The sequence below is a fragment of the Teleopsis dalmanni genome, chromosome 2 (assembly GCF_002237135.1).
Source record: "Teleopsis dalmanni isolate 2A chromosome 2, ASM223713v2, whole genome shotgun sequence".
In the NCBI taxonomy this organism is placed as follows: Eukaryota; Metazoa; Arthropoda; class Insecta; order Diptera; family Diopsidae; genus Teleopsis; species Teleopsis dalmanni.
In genome coordinates, this window is record NC_051847.1 from 79,451,843 (window position 1) to 79,469,554 (window position 17,712).

The 17,712-nt window shown below is 29.3% G+C and overlaps 2 protein-coding genes across 2 annotated transcripts in view; one reads left to right on the forward strand and one right to left on the reverse strand.

Moving 5' to 3' along the window:
- Positions 1 to 5,451, reverse strand: part of LOC119674908 — a 22,242-nt gene extending 16,791 nt beyond the window's left edge. The window contains exons 1-2 of the mRNA XM_038086065.1: positions 5,446 to 5,451; positions 3,418 to 4,072 (exon numbers count right to left, since the gene is read on the reverse strand). Coding sequence (XP_037941993.1) covers positions 3,418 to 4,072; positions 5,446 to 5,451 — 661 coding nt within the window. The remainder of the gene's footprint in view (positions 1 to 3,417; positions 4,073 to 5,445) is intronic.
- On the forward strand, positions 5,187 to 17,500 carry LOC119685411 (putative inorganic phosphate cotransporter). Its single transcript, XM_038099678.1, has 4 exons — positions 5,187 to 5,512; positions 15,793 to 16,463; positions 16,530 to 17,057; positions 17,130 to 17,500. The coding sequence occupies exons 1-4, from the start codon at positions 5,458 to 5,460 to the stop codon at positions 17,343 to 17,345; spliced, it is 1,470 nt and encodes a 489-aa protein (XP_037955606.1). The 5' UTR covers positions 5,187 to 5,457; the 3' UTR covers positions 17,346 to 17,500.
- The last annotated feature ends 212 nt before the right edge of the window (positions 17,501 to 17,712 follow it).

Genomic DNA, 17,712 nt, shown 5'->3' on the forward strand with positions numbered 1-17,712 from the left:
AAAATTTTCAATGTTAATAAACTTTTATTCAACTTTTTACAGAGAGAAAAATCGGAACGTTCTCCTCAATCAAAACAAAAAACTTAAAAATATTTGAAATTGAATTTTACTTTTTAAATTCAATAAATGCACAGCCAACTGGGTCGCCACAGTACCCCCTCCTAGCGATGGAGTACTAGCAACAACGCGACACCACAACTAAGTCGACAACACCACTCTTAATCCCGAAATTCCGCTAACCTTGCTGGGAAACGCACTACTCTACCAGCTCGTGTCACTTTCGGAATCGGCAACAGGGATTCACGACTACAATCACCAGAAGTCACTAACTGATCACCATTCAACAACGCTGAAGGCTGACGCGTTTCTGGAACAACCTGTTCAAGATCATCACACGTTAAGTACGCCGCCTTCAACCTATCATTCGAAACAGTCACCTCTCTCCCACGGCAAACAATAACAGACGTCTTCTCATTACGACTCAGCACCTCAAATGGACCTTCGTAAGGCTGCTCAAGTGGAGCTCGAGCACGATCCACTCGAAGAAAAACGTGCTTACAATTAATAACGTCCCGCGGAACATACACAGATGGATGACAATGTCTTGTTGATTCAACGGATTTAACCTTAGCTAAAGCCCTTCGCAACGCCGACACAAAATCAGTCTCGGACGACTTCTGCTTGAAATCCGAAAGCATCTGCCCTGGAACACAAAGAGGATTTCCAAACAACATCTCTGAAGGACTAGCATTTAGGTCTAGTTTCGGTGTCGTTCGCAATCCCAACAACACAAGCGAAAGAGACTGCGTCCAATTACTTGAGGAATGACATCGAATGGCTGCCTTCAATGTTCTATGGAAACGTTCAACCATGCCATTTGCTTGAGGATGATAAGCCGTGGTATGAAAGTGTTTCACTCCAAGCAATCTCGTCAGTTCCCGAAATACAGCAGACTCAAACTGCCGACCCAAATCAGTGGTAATAGCCTGCGGAGAACCAAAACTTGCCCCCCAACCGTCGATAAAAGCCGCTGCAACTTCTTCTGCCGTAATGCCCGACAGAGGCACAGCAACAGGCCACCGAGAAAAACGATCGACGCAAGTCAAACAATAACGCTTCCCCTGAGACAAAGGCAATGGACCCACAATGTCAACATGAACATGCTGGAACCGACTATCAATATCAGCAAACGAACCAATTGGTGTTTTAGTATGCCGCTGAATCTTGGACTTCTGACACGCAATGCAACTACGCACAAACACAGCTACATCCTTAACCAAACCAAGCCAAACATACCTAGCCTGCACCAATTTCCGCGTTGCTCGAATACCAGGATGAGCCAAACCGTGGAGTTTTGAGAGTACCAGCTGCCGACAGTTTGCGGGAACAAAAGGACGAACACGACTGCCTGACACATCACAGTACAGTTCAATACTCGAATCCGGCAATCTCAACTTCTTCAACCCAACACCATCTTCAGACTGGCTCTTCAGCTGAGCGAGCAACTCTGCATCAGTCTTCTGCCCCTCAGCAATTAACTCAATAACATTTGCCTCCAACTGAACCGTAGCAACCCGAGACAAAGAGTCAGCCACCGTATTATCTGCACCAGCCAGATGACGAATATCAGTGCAATACTGACTAATAAACTCCAGCTGTCTTGCACGACGAGGAGATGCCTTCTCACTTATTTGCCTGAACGCAAACGTTAAAGGTTTGTGATCCGTAAAAATGACGAAATCACGTCCCTCTAATGCATACTTAAAATGCTGGACAGCTTGATAGATAGCAGTCAACTCACGATCATAAGCACTATACTTAGTCTGCGCTGGACTCAAACCTTTTGAATAAAATGCCAATGGCTGAGTCACACCTTTCACTACTTGTTGGAGAACAGCACCCACCGCAACGTCTGAAGCATCAGTCGTGAGCGTCAATTGTGCATCCAGAGCCATGAAGTTAAGCAACGTAGCTTGGGCAAGATCCTTCTTGCAAGCCTCAAAAACCTCTATATCTTCTGGAGTCCAAGAAATCACCGACTTATCATTCTTGCGGTTACCTGGTGTAAGATGAAACAACCGCTGCTGATTCTGCACAGCGTTACGCAGAAACGGCCGATAAAAGTTCACCATGCCTAAGAATTGTCTAAGCTGTTTAACCGTTGCTGGCAGAGGAAAATCACGAACAGCTTGAACTTTACTCTCCGGAGGACGTAAACCCTTTGCACTAATAACGTGCCCAAGGAACTCGATCTCGGAACAGCCGAACTTACACTTGGCAAAATTCACGGTCAAACCAGTTTCTCTAAGTCGATCTAAAACCAGTCGCAAATGCATTCTGTGTTCTGCTTCATCTTTTGACGCAATTAAAATATCGTCGATGTACTCAAAAACGAAATTAAGATCACCTAGAGTCTCATTCATAAAACGCTGAAACGTCTGGGCAGCATTACGGAGACCGAAAGTCATAAAGCGAAACTCGAACAGGCCAAACGGAGTTGTAATAGCTGTCTTCGGAATGTCTGCCAGTGCAAGCGGTATCTGATGATACGCTTTCTGCAAATCTATCTTCGAAAACATAGTTTTACCATGAAGAATACTCGTCACATCATGAATGAACGGAATCGGATACCGATCAGGTTTAGTTTGCGCGTTGAGCATGCGATAATCGCCACACGGTCTCCAACTTCCATCGCCTTTGCGAACCATGTGAAGTGGACTTGCCCAACAGCTTTTCGAAGGTTGACAAATCCCTGTCTGGACTAAAAATTGGAATTCCTTCTTGGCTTCTTCAAGTTTGGCTCCAACTAAACGTCGGGGACGCGCAAATGACGGCGCACCAAATGTCTCGATGCAATGTTCAACCTTAGTAACTAAACCCATCCGATTTGCACTCATAATGCCTAAATCACGATATTCATTAACCAGCTCAGCATAAGCTGAAACTGAACCACACACACGCACAGTATCTTCTTGAGACACAGCAGCCTTACCCTTCATCATCAAAGTCGTCTTCGAATCAACTAACCGCTTCCTTTTCAAATCCACTAACAAGTCATAGTGATTAAGGAAGTCGGCTCCAACAATAGGACAGCTAACATCCGCAATCACGAACGTCCACGGGAAATCTCTACGCAAACCCAAAGACAAAAGCAGTCGACGCTCGCCAAATGTTTGAATAGGCGTACCATTAGCGGCATATAAATTAACTGACGCAACACTGTTAGCCCTTTGCTTCCAACGACAGAACGACTTCGGTAAAACTGATATGTCCGCACCAGTATCAATGAGAAAAACGGTCGACGTGGCGGGATCTTTAATACTAAGTCGAGCTATACGAACACTAACCCCTTCTCGGCTCGACGACGTAGAAGGAGTGCCTAGTTTTTTGACTGATGAGAGCTTGCCACAAAACTACAGGGCTGCCGACAAGCATTAGCTCTATCACCAAACCTTTCGTGATACCAGCACCAATCTGGATGACTTCCTGGTCGGGAACGAGTTCGCCTACGTCTCCTCGATGACGATCGACTTTGCACCGACTCACTACGACGTAAATCCAAACGACTCAGACGCTGTTCGATTTGCTCAAGCCTTCGTAAAATCACAGCATTATCAGAATAGGCTGGACAATCAGAGGCTGACGCTACAGCTATCTGTTGAAAATCACCCGCCTCGCAAATACGATCTGCTAATTTCGCCAGTTCTGCTAGTGCCACGTTCGATGTCTGCAGAATAGCGCGCACTTGTGGTGGCAAACGCTTCAGCCAAAGAGACTTAAGGAACTCATCGCTCACCTTGTCTTTAGCTAACGCTGTCAACTCCGTTAGCAACTGTGTTGGGCGTCTATCACCAAGTTCAACTTCTGACAACAACCGTTGAATCTTCCGCTGCTCGCTCTCACTGTACCGCTCTATGATGCAAGCCTTTAAATTAGCGTAACTTCCAGTTTCAGGAGGATGAAGCACTGCATCACTTACATCGGCGATAACACTTGACTCAATCGCTGCTACTACCGTGTTGAACTGTGTGATGTCACTCGTAATGGCAGCTACTGCAAATTGCGCCTCGATCTGAGCAAACCAAATCTCCGGTCGCTCGTGCCAAAACGGTGGCACCTTCACTGCTACACGGTTTACGACACTTCCACTATCAGAAGCCATTACTACACCTTCGTCTGCAACTGACATCACAGCTCGATAATTAGATATTTAGCTCAGAAGTTAATATTTCTAAATTTAAACTTTTTCGAGATCACGTCGGGGTCACCAATTTAGCAATGATCTGTTCACCTTGCTAATTAATAAAACTCTAAAAATTTTCAATGTTAATAAACTTTTATTCAACTTTTTACAGAGAGAAAAATCGAAACGTTCTCATCAATCAAAAACAAAAACTTAAAAATATTTGAAATTGAATTTTACTTTTTAAATTCAATAAATGCACAGCCAACTGGGTCACCACAATGATATAGATCTTCAAATAAAAAATAATGTTCTTATTGTTTTGAAAAATTCAAATGTAGTGGAAATGCATTGTAATATTATTATCAATTAAACCCTATTATTAACTAAATGAGTAGTGTATGTATTAAACGGTTTTTACCGTTTTTTAATTAATCATTTGTTTATTTAAGTAGCAAGTGTAAATATTTTTCAAGAGTTAAAAAAATTTTCTCATGAAATTGCACAGATTTTTTGTTTTGCAAACAATTAAATATTTTTATGAATTTAAAAGAATTAAATTTAATATCAGCAGTGGTTTTAAAAGATTAAATATATTTATTAAGTTTGTTTAGATTGTAATTATGCATATATGCCACTTAATTAATTACTTTGAGATACTTTAAACTGTCGTTAATGTGTACATACAATGCATGCTCATAAATCAAAAATTGTTTAATACAATAAATAAATTTCATTAAAAGTAAATGAAAACTTAACATTTATTGCTTAATTGTTGAATTATTATTTTACGATCTGGCGATTGACCAATAAAAAAATTTCAACAGATTATTAACAACAAATGCTAAAAATTTTGATAGATAAAGCATTGTGTTGATAGTGGTTTTAGTTCCAGGTATGAACGCCGATAAGCCCCAACTCTCGCCAGTCAAGCGAACGGCTTTCTGTGGAGCTTTTCGATTTTGTTTATAATTTATTTTATAAGAAAAGTTAACGAATCAGCTGAAAGTATCAGCTCAAACCAGAGAAACACGTTATAAGTGCTTTCCGCAACCCAACTTAAGTTCAGTTGGCATTTGTTCTTGACGTTGAAAACGTCTTCAGTCATCAAAAAAAGTTAACGGAGACAATATAAGTGGAATGTGCTAAATACTTAACAGAAGTATTTATAGTCTAAGTTATATATTAGCAATTTTAGTGATAAAAAATACTGATGAACTTGAACTAAAATATTAACACCTTTTAAATAAAATTCAAAATACGGTCATTACAAAATGGGTTTTAAGAAATCTGTGGAAATGCAAACGACAATGGCGGAATTAAATAAACGTTAGTATTTTTTAATGTAAAATTATTATATTACAATAAAAAAAAAATATTAAAACAATATTAAAAATATATAAATACATTTTGGTGTTACTTATACTTGCTTAACAAGAAACTCTGAGGACATTAATCCACTTACCTTTCCATCCTCAATATATAAAAAATAAAAATAATATATATTTGTTACTAATTAAAATTAAATTTTAAATAATTTATAAAAATTTAATATTATTATAATGTAAATTATAAATTAATTAAATAAGAAAAATTTATGTAACTACTATTTAATAATTACAATTTAACTTAAATAATAAGGATATAAATAAATAAAAAATAATATAGTAGAAATAATAATTATTTATGTAAATAATTCACAAAATAAGAAATTAAAACATAAAGTTGTACCTTTTTGTTCAATGGATTTATATTACCTTGAGAAAGTGTCAAAAACCTTAAAACATCGGTAATATATATACAATAAAAAATAATAAATAGTTATATTCAACTTTTTTATAAGTTATATAAGTTCATACACATACTAAATAAAGTATTAAAAATAGTGGACTAAAAAACAAAGAAAGAGATCGACAAATATATATATTAAAAATAAATTATTATTTCTTAATAATCATTGTAATAATTAATTATAAAAAATAATAATTAAATAAAAATTACTATATTTATTGTTTTAATGTTATAATAATTTGTTAATAATAATTCGATTTTTAAAAGGAGCTAATTAGTACCTAAAAAATCCTGAAGATAACTATAGAATATACTGAAAATATTGGTTTAAATTAAAAAATTCTTTTAAAACTGAATTTTTTATAAAGTGTGTTATTTAACTATAAACCAATTAACCCGTTTTAAAGAGAAAATTATTATAAAAATTATTATTATTATAAAAATTAGTAAAATTGTAAAACTAGCAATAAATTTTAATATAATTTGCTCTTTAAAATTTTTTAAAAATAAATAATTTTTAAAATTTGTTTTATAATAAAGTATTATTTGAAGTGATTTATTAAATATAAATTTATAAAAAAAATATTTAAACTGTTTAATTAATTAAAAATAAATAAATATAATTACTCTGAGAAATCAATAATAATTTAAATTTAAATATTTCAATTATTATTTGATACAAATAAATGTTATTTACTTCCATTATTTATTTTATTTTATTTCAATAAAATTACCTTGTTAAAAAATTTTAATAAATATTTTCAATATGTTACACACAAATTGCAATATTTAATTTATATACTGAATTCAAATTTTTTAAATTTCTATTAGCATATATTATAATAATTAATTTTAAAATTAAAATAATTTTATTAATAATAAATAATAATAGTAGTTCTGTATCTATCATTAACTTCTATTTCTATTAGCATATTTTAAAAGTCATTAATTTTTAAATTGAAATAATTTTAATAATAATAAATAAAAATAAAATTATTTTGTATCAATAATTAAAATTGGTATATCATTTAAATAAAGTGAATTTAAAAATATTTTCTTTTTTAACGAATCGTTCATATTTTAATATTTTTCAATTAAAAGTGTCAGGTTTTCAATAGGCATTTTAATTAAAAATTATTTAAGTAAAACATATTTTATATTAATTTAAAAAAATTAGTGAAAATAAATTTTACAAGTCATCAATAAAAATATATGTACATGATTTAAATAAATTAAATCATTTATATAAATGATTAAAGAAAAAAAGCATTACAAATATTTTACATGTAAGTTAGTAAGGCTTTAATTTAAAATTAACTATAACAATAAAAAAATTTATTAAAAAAATTGTTAATAATTATTGAAAATGATTTTGGGTTAACCAGCTATGCTATTTAATTAGTAATATAAGTTTTATATATAATATATAATATATAAGTTTATCTAAAAACTAATCATAATAAAATTTCATAATACTTTTATATAATTATTTTAATAAAATTAATTTAAAAAAAAATTAATTTATAATTTTTATTATTATAAATGAGTTCACCTTACTACAACATTTTGTGTATAATTAGTTAGTTTTTCATTTTTTATTAATGCTAGTTTCATAAAATATATATTATAACATATATTAAATTTTAAATATAAACTAAAATTGTTTATTTTTTACTTTTTAAATTAAATTTTAAATTTATTTTGACGTTAAGAGGTTGAGTTTTATTTGACGTATCAAAAATATTACATATGCTGATCTACGGTCCATCATCAGTTAAAAGATAAATATATGATAATAATTCTAGTGTAGTTAAAGCTTAGTGTGGGGCAGGGATAAGCCCCCAGCCAGAAAAGAGTAAAAGTGAGAAATAGCACTAACTCAAATCACAACAACAACATTAATATATGAATGTTAAAAAAAATATTACTATATTAAAATTTTAAAATAATATATAATATTATTTATATATCATTTATATGTATTCTTTAATAATTAAGTATAGATTATAAATATAAATTATTTATAAAAACCAGAAGTGGTACAGGATAATGGAATCAATATCGACAAAACTAATAAAAATAAAACTAATCTAGAACCAATTTTAAATAATAATTAAAATATTTTCAAATTATAATCTTATAATATATACAACTATATAAAATTGCAATAATAATATATTTTTTTTATAACCAAAATTAAAACTAATATATTTTATTTGTAGAATATTTGATTGACTTTGTGTTGACACATTAAAAAGAATTCCATCCATAAATATAAAAATAAATATAAAAATTGTTTAAAATTAAAAACAAAAAAAAAAAAAGAAATTATTCGTATTAATAATTAATGGTACAATTATTTTTTTTTTTTTAATAAATATCTTTTAATCAATATTCGACAATTAAACGAAAGCAATACCAAAGCAGCCCAAGAGAATTGTTAATCGGTTATGATTAAAAAAAACCAAATCTTCAATATAATTTAAAGAATAACTTTAATTAAATTGAATTTATAAAAATGCGGAAATTAACAATAAATTATTAATAAATAAATTATAAAATATTAAAATTAAAAAAAGTGATGAACTAGGAGATTTCCATTATTGATTTCATTAGCAATAAATGAGTTCGAAAACTAATATTATTTAAAAAATATTTATTTTTATTTAATTTATAAATTTAATCTAAAATTAATTAATAAATCTTTAACTTCATTTACTACTTTCTATGTATATTATAAGATATTAACAATCTATTAGATGAAAAACATCATTTTACTTCTACTTCTCTTTTCTTCACATTACTTTGCCATACCTCCAATTATTTATTTATTATACCTATGTTTTTAGGCGACAGAATGTCAATATATAGCTAAGTTTATCTTCTTATTCTTATTTCATTAAAGGAAACTATTAAGTCTAATTTTTTTTACATTTTATATGTAAAGTACATTTTATAAAATCCTTATATGCACACACAACCATTCTTTTGTTAATAATTCCTATCAAACTTTAAAATTAAATCTTTTTATACTCGGGCGCCACTTGTAACGACCTTTCCGGTTTTCTCTATAGTTGGGGTATAACTTAGTGAGTATACCAGGGTTCGTTATAAAAAATTAATATAATAAAAGAAGGAGACGCTTGTGATTTGTGTTTTATGACAACATTTATTATTTGTCTTAAAAAAAAAACCTTAAGGTTATAGTTAGAAATAGAATCTAGAACCACGGTTGCCACTTATGGTACTTTAGTACCAAAATTGGTACTTTTTTTTTTTTTTTTTTTCGTTTGGTACTCAAAATGGTACATTTTTGACGACCCAACTTTATTGTGGATATTTAAAATTAATTTTTTTTATAAATGCAACTTTGCACTATTTTAAAATTTTGGACCTTTTTTTACAGAAATGGTACCTTTTTAAACCAATTTTGGTACCGAAAAAAATTTTCAAGTGGCAACCGTGTCTAGAACGTAAGTCAGGCAAAGGTCCTTTCCCGATCTTTGCCTGGCTTTGAAATCAATTTAATTTTGTAAGATTGGAGCTATTCATATAAATAATTAACTTTTAATAAAAAAAAAATTAGTTCACAAATGCTTAACACCGGATAGAATAATGAATTTAACAATCAGCTCAAATATTATATAAAAATAGTAACATGTCAGTATAAGAAATTAAGATCACTTTATAAATATGATGCAACAAACTAGATGAGAATTATAATTTATATATGCGTTTTATTCATTTTAGTGTATTATTTTTTATAATGTAAAATTTGAACTTCTGTTTTTGTGTTATTCCCGTATTATCTAAAGCACTGGAAAGTAAATGAGAATTATAATTTATGTGTAATATTTTATTTTATTTTATTCTTATTTATTTAAAGGAAATAGTTCAGCCTGTTTTGTTTAATTTTAAATATGGAGTATATCTAATAAAGCTTATAGTAGGACAGACTTATTTTCGTTAATATTCATTTAAAAATGTCGTATTTAAACGTTTATAATTATAATTTATATACAAACTTCTTTCATATTTTATCGTATTCTTATATCATTTTAGGGATATACAGTTAAACATTATAATTATATATTATCTTTTATGTGTGAAGAAATTTGAAATTAAAAAATAAAACTATGATGATAAATTAGATTTTAGTAAGGCAAATAGTTTATTGAATTCTATTAAAAATGCAAATAAAATTAAAAATATATAAATATTATTTCTTTCTAAATAAAAGTGATTCATAGACTATTGTATAATCTATTAAGAAATTGAATATATGGAATAATCGTCAAACTGATATTTTCGTTAACAATACGCATTACTTTACTTCACATGACATTACTCGTACAATGAAGTACGCTAATGCAATTTATTAATTATAATCGTGAATCATAGTGATAATTATTGAGTAAATTTTAAGTAATTTCGTATTAATTAATTCAAAAATTACACACACATATATCAATATATACATATAGTTAATTATTAATATTTAAAAGTGCTGTCTGACTTATATCACGTTTATATTGTTTGTAATTTATATGGCAGTGTCATAAGTGATTTATAGCTCCTCTTTCCGAATTCATTTTTGTCTTTTGTCTCTCTGATAAGAGTTAACCCAGGTCCTGAATATGCACTCCGTTGCTATCGCAATATTTCATGTAATTGTTGATAGAAGATAAAAATTTAAAAACAATTTTGTTTAAAAATATTTATTTAATCGTAAATTTAAATCGTTTTAATTGCAACAATAAAATTGAAATGTTCATAGAATGGAAAGTAATTCAGTAATATGAGTATTTGTTTGTTGAGCTAAAAAACAAAATAATAAATAAATGACCTATATATGTAAACAGGGTGTTTTTATTCTAAGTATGTAAACTCTGCGAAAAATTCTATTTTCCAACGAAACAAAAATTTTTACAGCAAGGATCTACCAACAATATTAATTATTATATAGGGTGCACCAAAAATCTCTATTCACAAAATCGATTCACAAAAACATTATCTGTAAAATCGGTTAGTAACAGTTTTTGATCCATTAAAAAATTTTTACTTAATAATTATTAAGAGATTTTTGGAACAGTGGTGAACTATAACAACAAAAATTTATTTTATATTATTTTAATTAATTGAATTTTTGGCTGTTTCGAGTATTGCCAAATACCCATCATTAGTGGTCTTGGAAATAATTCTTGTATTTAATTATTCGTAAATAATTATTTGAGACCCATTCACCAGTTCAAAAATTTTGTATTAGCAATGTGTCATTTTTTTCCTATATACCTCTTAAAGTTACTATTATTAATATATATCGCTTAAAATTAACTTTTACATACATAGTATCTGATAGTTTAAAGAAAACACAAGTGCATATGAGTAACAAAATCGTTGTTCAGTTATTGAGGTTACTGAGTTTTTGAACATTTATTGATATATAAAAAGTGTCATAATTCTATATTTCGGTTGAAATAATATTGAAAATAAATTTGCATCAACTTTAGATTTTTTCATTTCTTGGACCAAAAAATTACATCTTGAAAGTATTTCATTTTGCAGAAATAATCATTCATATAGAGAATATCTTTTAATAGCATAAATACAGATTACGATTTCTTGGTCCCAGACACGAATCTAATTGAACTTTAGAGTTGAGGTTCTTGGACCAAGAAATTACAATCTAATTGAACTTTAGAGTTGAGGTTCTTGGACCAAGAAATTACATCTTGAATGTATTTCATTATGCACAAATAATCATTCATATAGAGAATTCTTTTAATAGCATAAACACAGATTATGATTTGTTGGTCCCAGACACGATTCTAATTGAATTTTAGAGTTGAGATTCTTTGACCAAGGAATTACATCCTGAAAGTATTTCATTTTGTAGAAATAATTATTCATATAAAGAATATTAAAATATTTGTTTAATATCATTAACACAGATTATGATTCCTTGGTCCTAGACAGAAATCTAATTGAACATTAGAGTTGAGGTTTTGGAAGCGTTGAGACCAAAATATGTAAGAGTTCAATGGTTACGATAAATCCATGTTTTTCGTTGACTTCTGTAACATTAATAAATAAAAACGCATTAACGTTATATTTGAGGCTTAATTTTGTAAAAGTTTTTCCATAAATATTAGGAGATGCATTAGCTTAATTGGGACTTATTTATGCAAGAAAAAATTCATTATAAAGTAGGATTTTTATTAACTATTATTATTATTATTATTGTGAGGGGTCACTGCGACTGTCGAATCTATTGTGTCCCCTTTTGGGTTTAGAGTAACTTTATAGGACCCTGTTAGGATTCCTGTGATGATTCTAAGTTCTTCTTTTAATAGGTTTATACAATCCCGGTATCTTTTATTATTATAGGTACCAATAAGTGATTCGGATTACGTTAATTCTGGTATATTATCCCAGTAATTCTTTTTATTCTGATTCTTCTTTATTTTTATGAGTGGCTTTTATTAACTATGGTAGATATTATTCTAATTAGAAAAGCTTATTTGACATTTTCTTATAGCGCATGGAATGAAGTATTGTCTTTATATTAGAAGTACAATGGTAATAGCGTTTACAGATAGTTACTGCATAATTTAAAAAACCACTCACAACCCTATACTTATAATTGACAAAATTTCCAGTTATTTTAGTTAAACATTGTTTTATTTTGAATTTAATTATAAAATAAAATTTTTCACTTATAAACAGCGGCGTTCATAAAATTTCTATTCATAATTAAATTTCAATTTATTTTCAAGATATTTATTAGAAGTTATGGAAGAAAAAATATAAAAAATATATGATTTATTATTCGTATGTTTACAAAAGTATATAAAAAAATAGAAATAAAAATAGGCATACAAAAATAAAAATAGAATAAAAATAATATAATAATAGAAGTATTGGTACTTGTATTGGAACTACCAATAGTATCAAAATATATAGTATTGGTATTGAATTATTAAAAATGCCCAATAAAATTAAAATGTATAATTATGGATAAACAAATAAAAAATGCACATATTATTTAAAATATTTTAATAAAACATTGTTTTACTTTTAAATCAAATACAAATGTACTTCATTTAAAAATATAATATGATATATAAAAAAATAGATCATTGAAGTGTTTGATCTTTTATAATTTTATTTTTATAATTTTATAATTCTATTTACATTTAATATTTGTGAAAAATGGGTTCGCTATATATATGGAAGTTTACTTCCTTCTTTATAGAGAAAATAACACAATAGATATATATATGTTCGTCGAAACGCCTCTGCATACCAATATTGTCAAGCTGAAAATAACAATTATTTAGAAAAGTTATTTATTAAAAATAATTTAATAATTATAATTTCCATATTTAAACTATCAGACATGATAATCAGCACGAATATCTTCCGATTACGTGTATGTCTTTAAATTGTAAAATAAGATTTTTGAGATTTTTAAAAAAATCAACCATATACTTTTAAACGTGAAATGAATAATTATAATAATTATTTAATGAATAATTATTTTATAAACTATTTACAGTTTGAACTTTGAGAGTGAAAAAATAAAACACACCACAGTAATAATATCATTTACTTGCTTTTAAAATAAATTAAACAATAATTGATCCATTCTTTTAAAAAGGGAATCCATGTTAAGATACATAACTTCGATGTATGAGGAATCAGCTTCTGCTTTTAAACATCCAATTGAAGTGCTACCTTTACCTGGTACTTTCCAAGATTTGAAATCATTTTAAGCTTCTAGTAATTAAAATTATATAAAAAACTGTAATCTCTTATAACAAAGTATGACATGATAATAAACTGTTAAAAAGTTCTTAACTTTCTACCTTGAGCAGCCAGTAGGTTATGTACTGTAATTTAAGTTCCAGTTCTATTTTAGATCTTCGTATATACACAGCGGGCTGTCATTTTTGTATTTTCAAACCTTAACTGATTTTTAACCCTAAAAAGAATGAAAATTTGAGCTTCGTTTTTTAATCTCTAATTGGTAAAAGTTTCAAATACCCAAATCTTGCTTATTTGTATCCTCACTTCTCAAAAGCTCCCTCATATACTTGATTTGTATATATATTTTTCAAATCAATCTCCATTAAAAAAAGAAGACTGTTCAAATTGTTTTTCAAATTCATACAAATTTTAAACACTTATTATTGTCATAGTACAGACCTATTCTCTAAAAGTTAACTACACTACTGTTCTAAAATTCTAATTTCAAGAGATTGAAATCTAAATGTCCGTATTTTGTCTCGTCATTAAATTTAAAGTTTGTGGATCTTTGGGTGTATATATTCGTAACAGTTTTTAAACAATTTCTACCGCTCAGAATGAATCTTACGTTATCATTTCGCTCTCTGAGTGAAGTAAAGCTGAGAACCTGTAATGTATCTATATCTAATATGCATTGACAAGAATTTATAATATATCACATTCGGTTCATATATTTCCAAGGGATTTTAAATCAGCTTAGCCTTTATGGAAGAAAATCTAACCTCTTCAACACGTTTCTAGCACAAGTAAAACGGTGAAGCTATGATGCAGCTACTATATATCTAATATGTATATAAATTTATATTTATAATTTAGTTATTTATAAGTAATATTCGAAAAATCTGTTCTTAATAATAACATTTTGCGTAGAACTTGTTAAGCTTTACAGTTTTTTTGTTTAAAATTAATAACTCATAGATTATTGCATTATATTTGAAGTCATTAACTAGTTTTTATATAATATATAGCATTTCATTTCTCTTCTCTTAGCATTTCATGCTCTTCTTCTTTATGTAGTTTGTTATTACTCATAGTTTAAGATCGAACCGTAGACGTTTGCCTGGGTCTACGGTTTGCTTCTTCTAGTCACAGTTCTATATTAATCCATAAAACTAATTAATTACTTTGTAATTAATTAACTTTTTAATTAATTAGTAATAGAATTTTATTTTTTGTGATTTAGTAATGTTTATTTTAATATAAAAAATTAAATAATTTTTTTTATTATTACTTATCGTTAACAAGTCCTATGAACATCATCTTAAAGCTCTATTTTCAAAATAAATTTAATTTTTACTGGTTTCAGATTATTATACTTAAATAGGTCACCACATAAAATTTAATTAAATGTTGAAAGAGAAAAGGGTACTTTTTTCCTAAAGGCAATAATTAACGCCTGATAAAGATCAGATATAAGCAATCATATAACTTTTTTTGTATTTAATAACTATATTGTTTTTTTTTGTAATCTGTTTCCAAGTCAAGTGAGGAAAGGTCAAAAATCAAAATTTTTTTTCTATTAAAAATAATTAAAATTAATTGTCATATTTTATTATTATTAAATATATTATATGATAATAAACATAAGTCACACATTCACAACAATAAATCAGAATAATCTTTTCAATATTACAAAATGCGTTACTCATGCAAAACTTTTCTTCAATACGAAAACTATTTCGCAAATCCCACCGATTGATCAGTCGATCTACAAACAAATTAAACCTTGACTGTCCAGTCGGACTGAAAGCGCAATCAAAATATGTTTAACTCTATCAGCTAGCAATACACTTCCAAGCAGCTCAGTTGCATGGCGTTAAGGGAGTCGCATTTTTAATAAATTTAATTAACTACAAAGTATTCGAAAATGGTTTATGTCTTGAATCCTGAAAGAGTGCCACTCTTAACAGGATATCTAAAGTATAACTTTAATTGTAAATAATAAAGTTAAAAATTATTTAATTTCTAGTGACTTCTTCAATTTATATTTCTATTTTGTTTACTTTCAGCAAATGCAATTGGTGTCCGTCACCTACAGGCGTTGCTGATGTTCCTGGGTATAGTTTTCGGTTATTTTCTGCGCGTTAATATGTCTGCTGCGATTGTGCCAATGACACAGCCGACGGCTGGTGCACCATACTACGACTGGGACCCTTCAACAAAATCGCTCATTCTGAGTAGTTTCTTCTGGGGCTATGTTGTCGCGCAATTACCATCAGGACTATTAGCAAAACGTTTCGGTGCTAAAATAGTGCTAGCCATTGCTACTGGTATTGCAGCTATTATCACAATATTTCATCCTTTAGCAGTCAACAATGGTGATTGGCAGCTTTTGTGTACTTTGCGTGTGTTTGTAGGTCTGACACAGGGCGTCGTCTATCCTTGTCTACATACTTTGCTTGCAAAATGGGCGCCACGTACAGAGCGTGGTTTTCTAACTACATCAGTATATTCGGGTGCACAATTCGGTACAGCTATTATATTAGCGACCAGTGGTGTTATATTTGATTCGGAAGCATTAGGTTGGCCAGGTATCTTTTATATATCCGGTGGCATAGCTTTAGCCTGGTCAGTGTTGTTTTTATATTTTGGTGCTGATACACCGGCAGCATCCAAATCTATCAGTATAGCGGAAAGAGAATATATTGAGAGTCTTACTGGCAGTGGTACAAATAGTCAAGTAAGTCCAATTATGCCCAAATAAAAACAAAAGGTCTTTTTTAAGTAAAATATAAAATTTTTTCAGGTCTTAGCTGTGCCATGGAAATCCTTATTTACTTCTCTGCCGTTCTATGGTCTAATAGCCGCACATTGTGGTTTCACTTGGGGATTCTATACATTGCTCACTGAAATGCCTACCTATATGAGCAGTGTGCTACATTTGGATGTTAAAGCCAATGCGCTACTTTCAGCGTTACCATATTTTGTTATGTGGGTGTTATGTTTGATTGTCAGCCCCACATCAGATTGGTTAATAAATCGGAATATATTAAATATTACTGTAGCACGAAAATTGTTTAACACTATCGGCCAATGGGTGCCTATGTTGTGTCTAATAGGTGTAGCTTACATGACGGAAGAAGAAAAAACTCTTGCCATTGCTTTACTAACAATAGGTGTCGGCTTTAATGCTGCTTCATTTTGTGGCTATTTAGTTAATCACATGGATCTTTCACCAAATTTTGCTGGTCCTATGATGGGCGTGACAAATGGATTTTCAAATTTAATGTCGATTTGTGCACCTTTAGTTGTGGGTGCTATTGTTGAAAATGAGGTTTGTTTATCAAAAAAACAATTTAAATAAAATGGAGTATGTGTAAATAATTACCTTATACTATCTTTACAGGAGGATCCTAATGAATGGCGTATTGTGTTCTTTATCACAGCAGGTGTATATTTACTATGTAATTCTCTCTTCCTTATATTTGGTAAGGCAACAGTACAGCCCTGGAATGATCAAACTGTGACAAGTAGCACAAGGTCATTACAAAAAAAATCAGATGAAGAGTTAGATAATACTCCTACATCGTCAGCTTGGACAATTGATTCAAAGGTTGCTTGAGAGTATTACTAACGATTTTCAATGTGTGATATGTAGAATAAGATAATTTTAAGAAAAAAAATAAATATATTTGTTATTAGTGTTATAGTTAAGCTAAGCAAAATTTTATAAGCTACTAATTAAGTATGGAAATTAATATTTTAATAAAGACCCATGCCCCATAAGCTGTAAGACTAACAAACTATGACGTTTTGATTTTCATATTAAATTTGAATATTTTAAAAACATTTCTATTTGGTTTTATTGAGTTAAATTTAAATGTTTATTATTTTTTTAGTTAAACTTAAATGTTTATTATTTTCACAGTTAATTGACATTCACTCAATTGTTCCAAATCATCCTTCAAAGTGACAGAGCATGTTAAGAA

What these genes read in the sequence shown, in the direction of transcription:
- LOC119685411 (XM_038099678.1), top strand. Translation starts at nt 5,458, where the DNA reads ATGGGTTTTAAGAAATCTGTGGAAATGCAAACGACAATGGCGGAATTA. An exon ending in AATGGCGGAATTAAATAAAC is followed by an intron (nt 5,513 to 15,792) that starts GTTAGTATTTTT and finishes GTTTACTTTCAG; the next exon opens with CAAATGCAATTGGTGTCCGT. An exon ending in GTGCTATTGTTGAAAATGAG is followed by an intron (nt 17,058 to 17,129) that starts GTTTGTTTATCA and finishes CTATCTTTACAG; the next exon opens with GAGGATCCTAATGAATGGCG.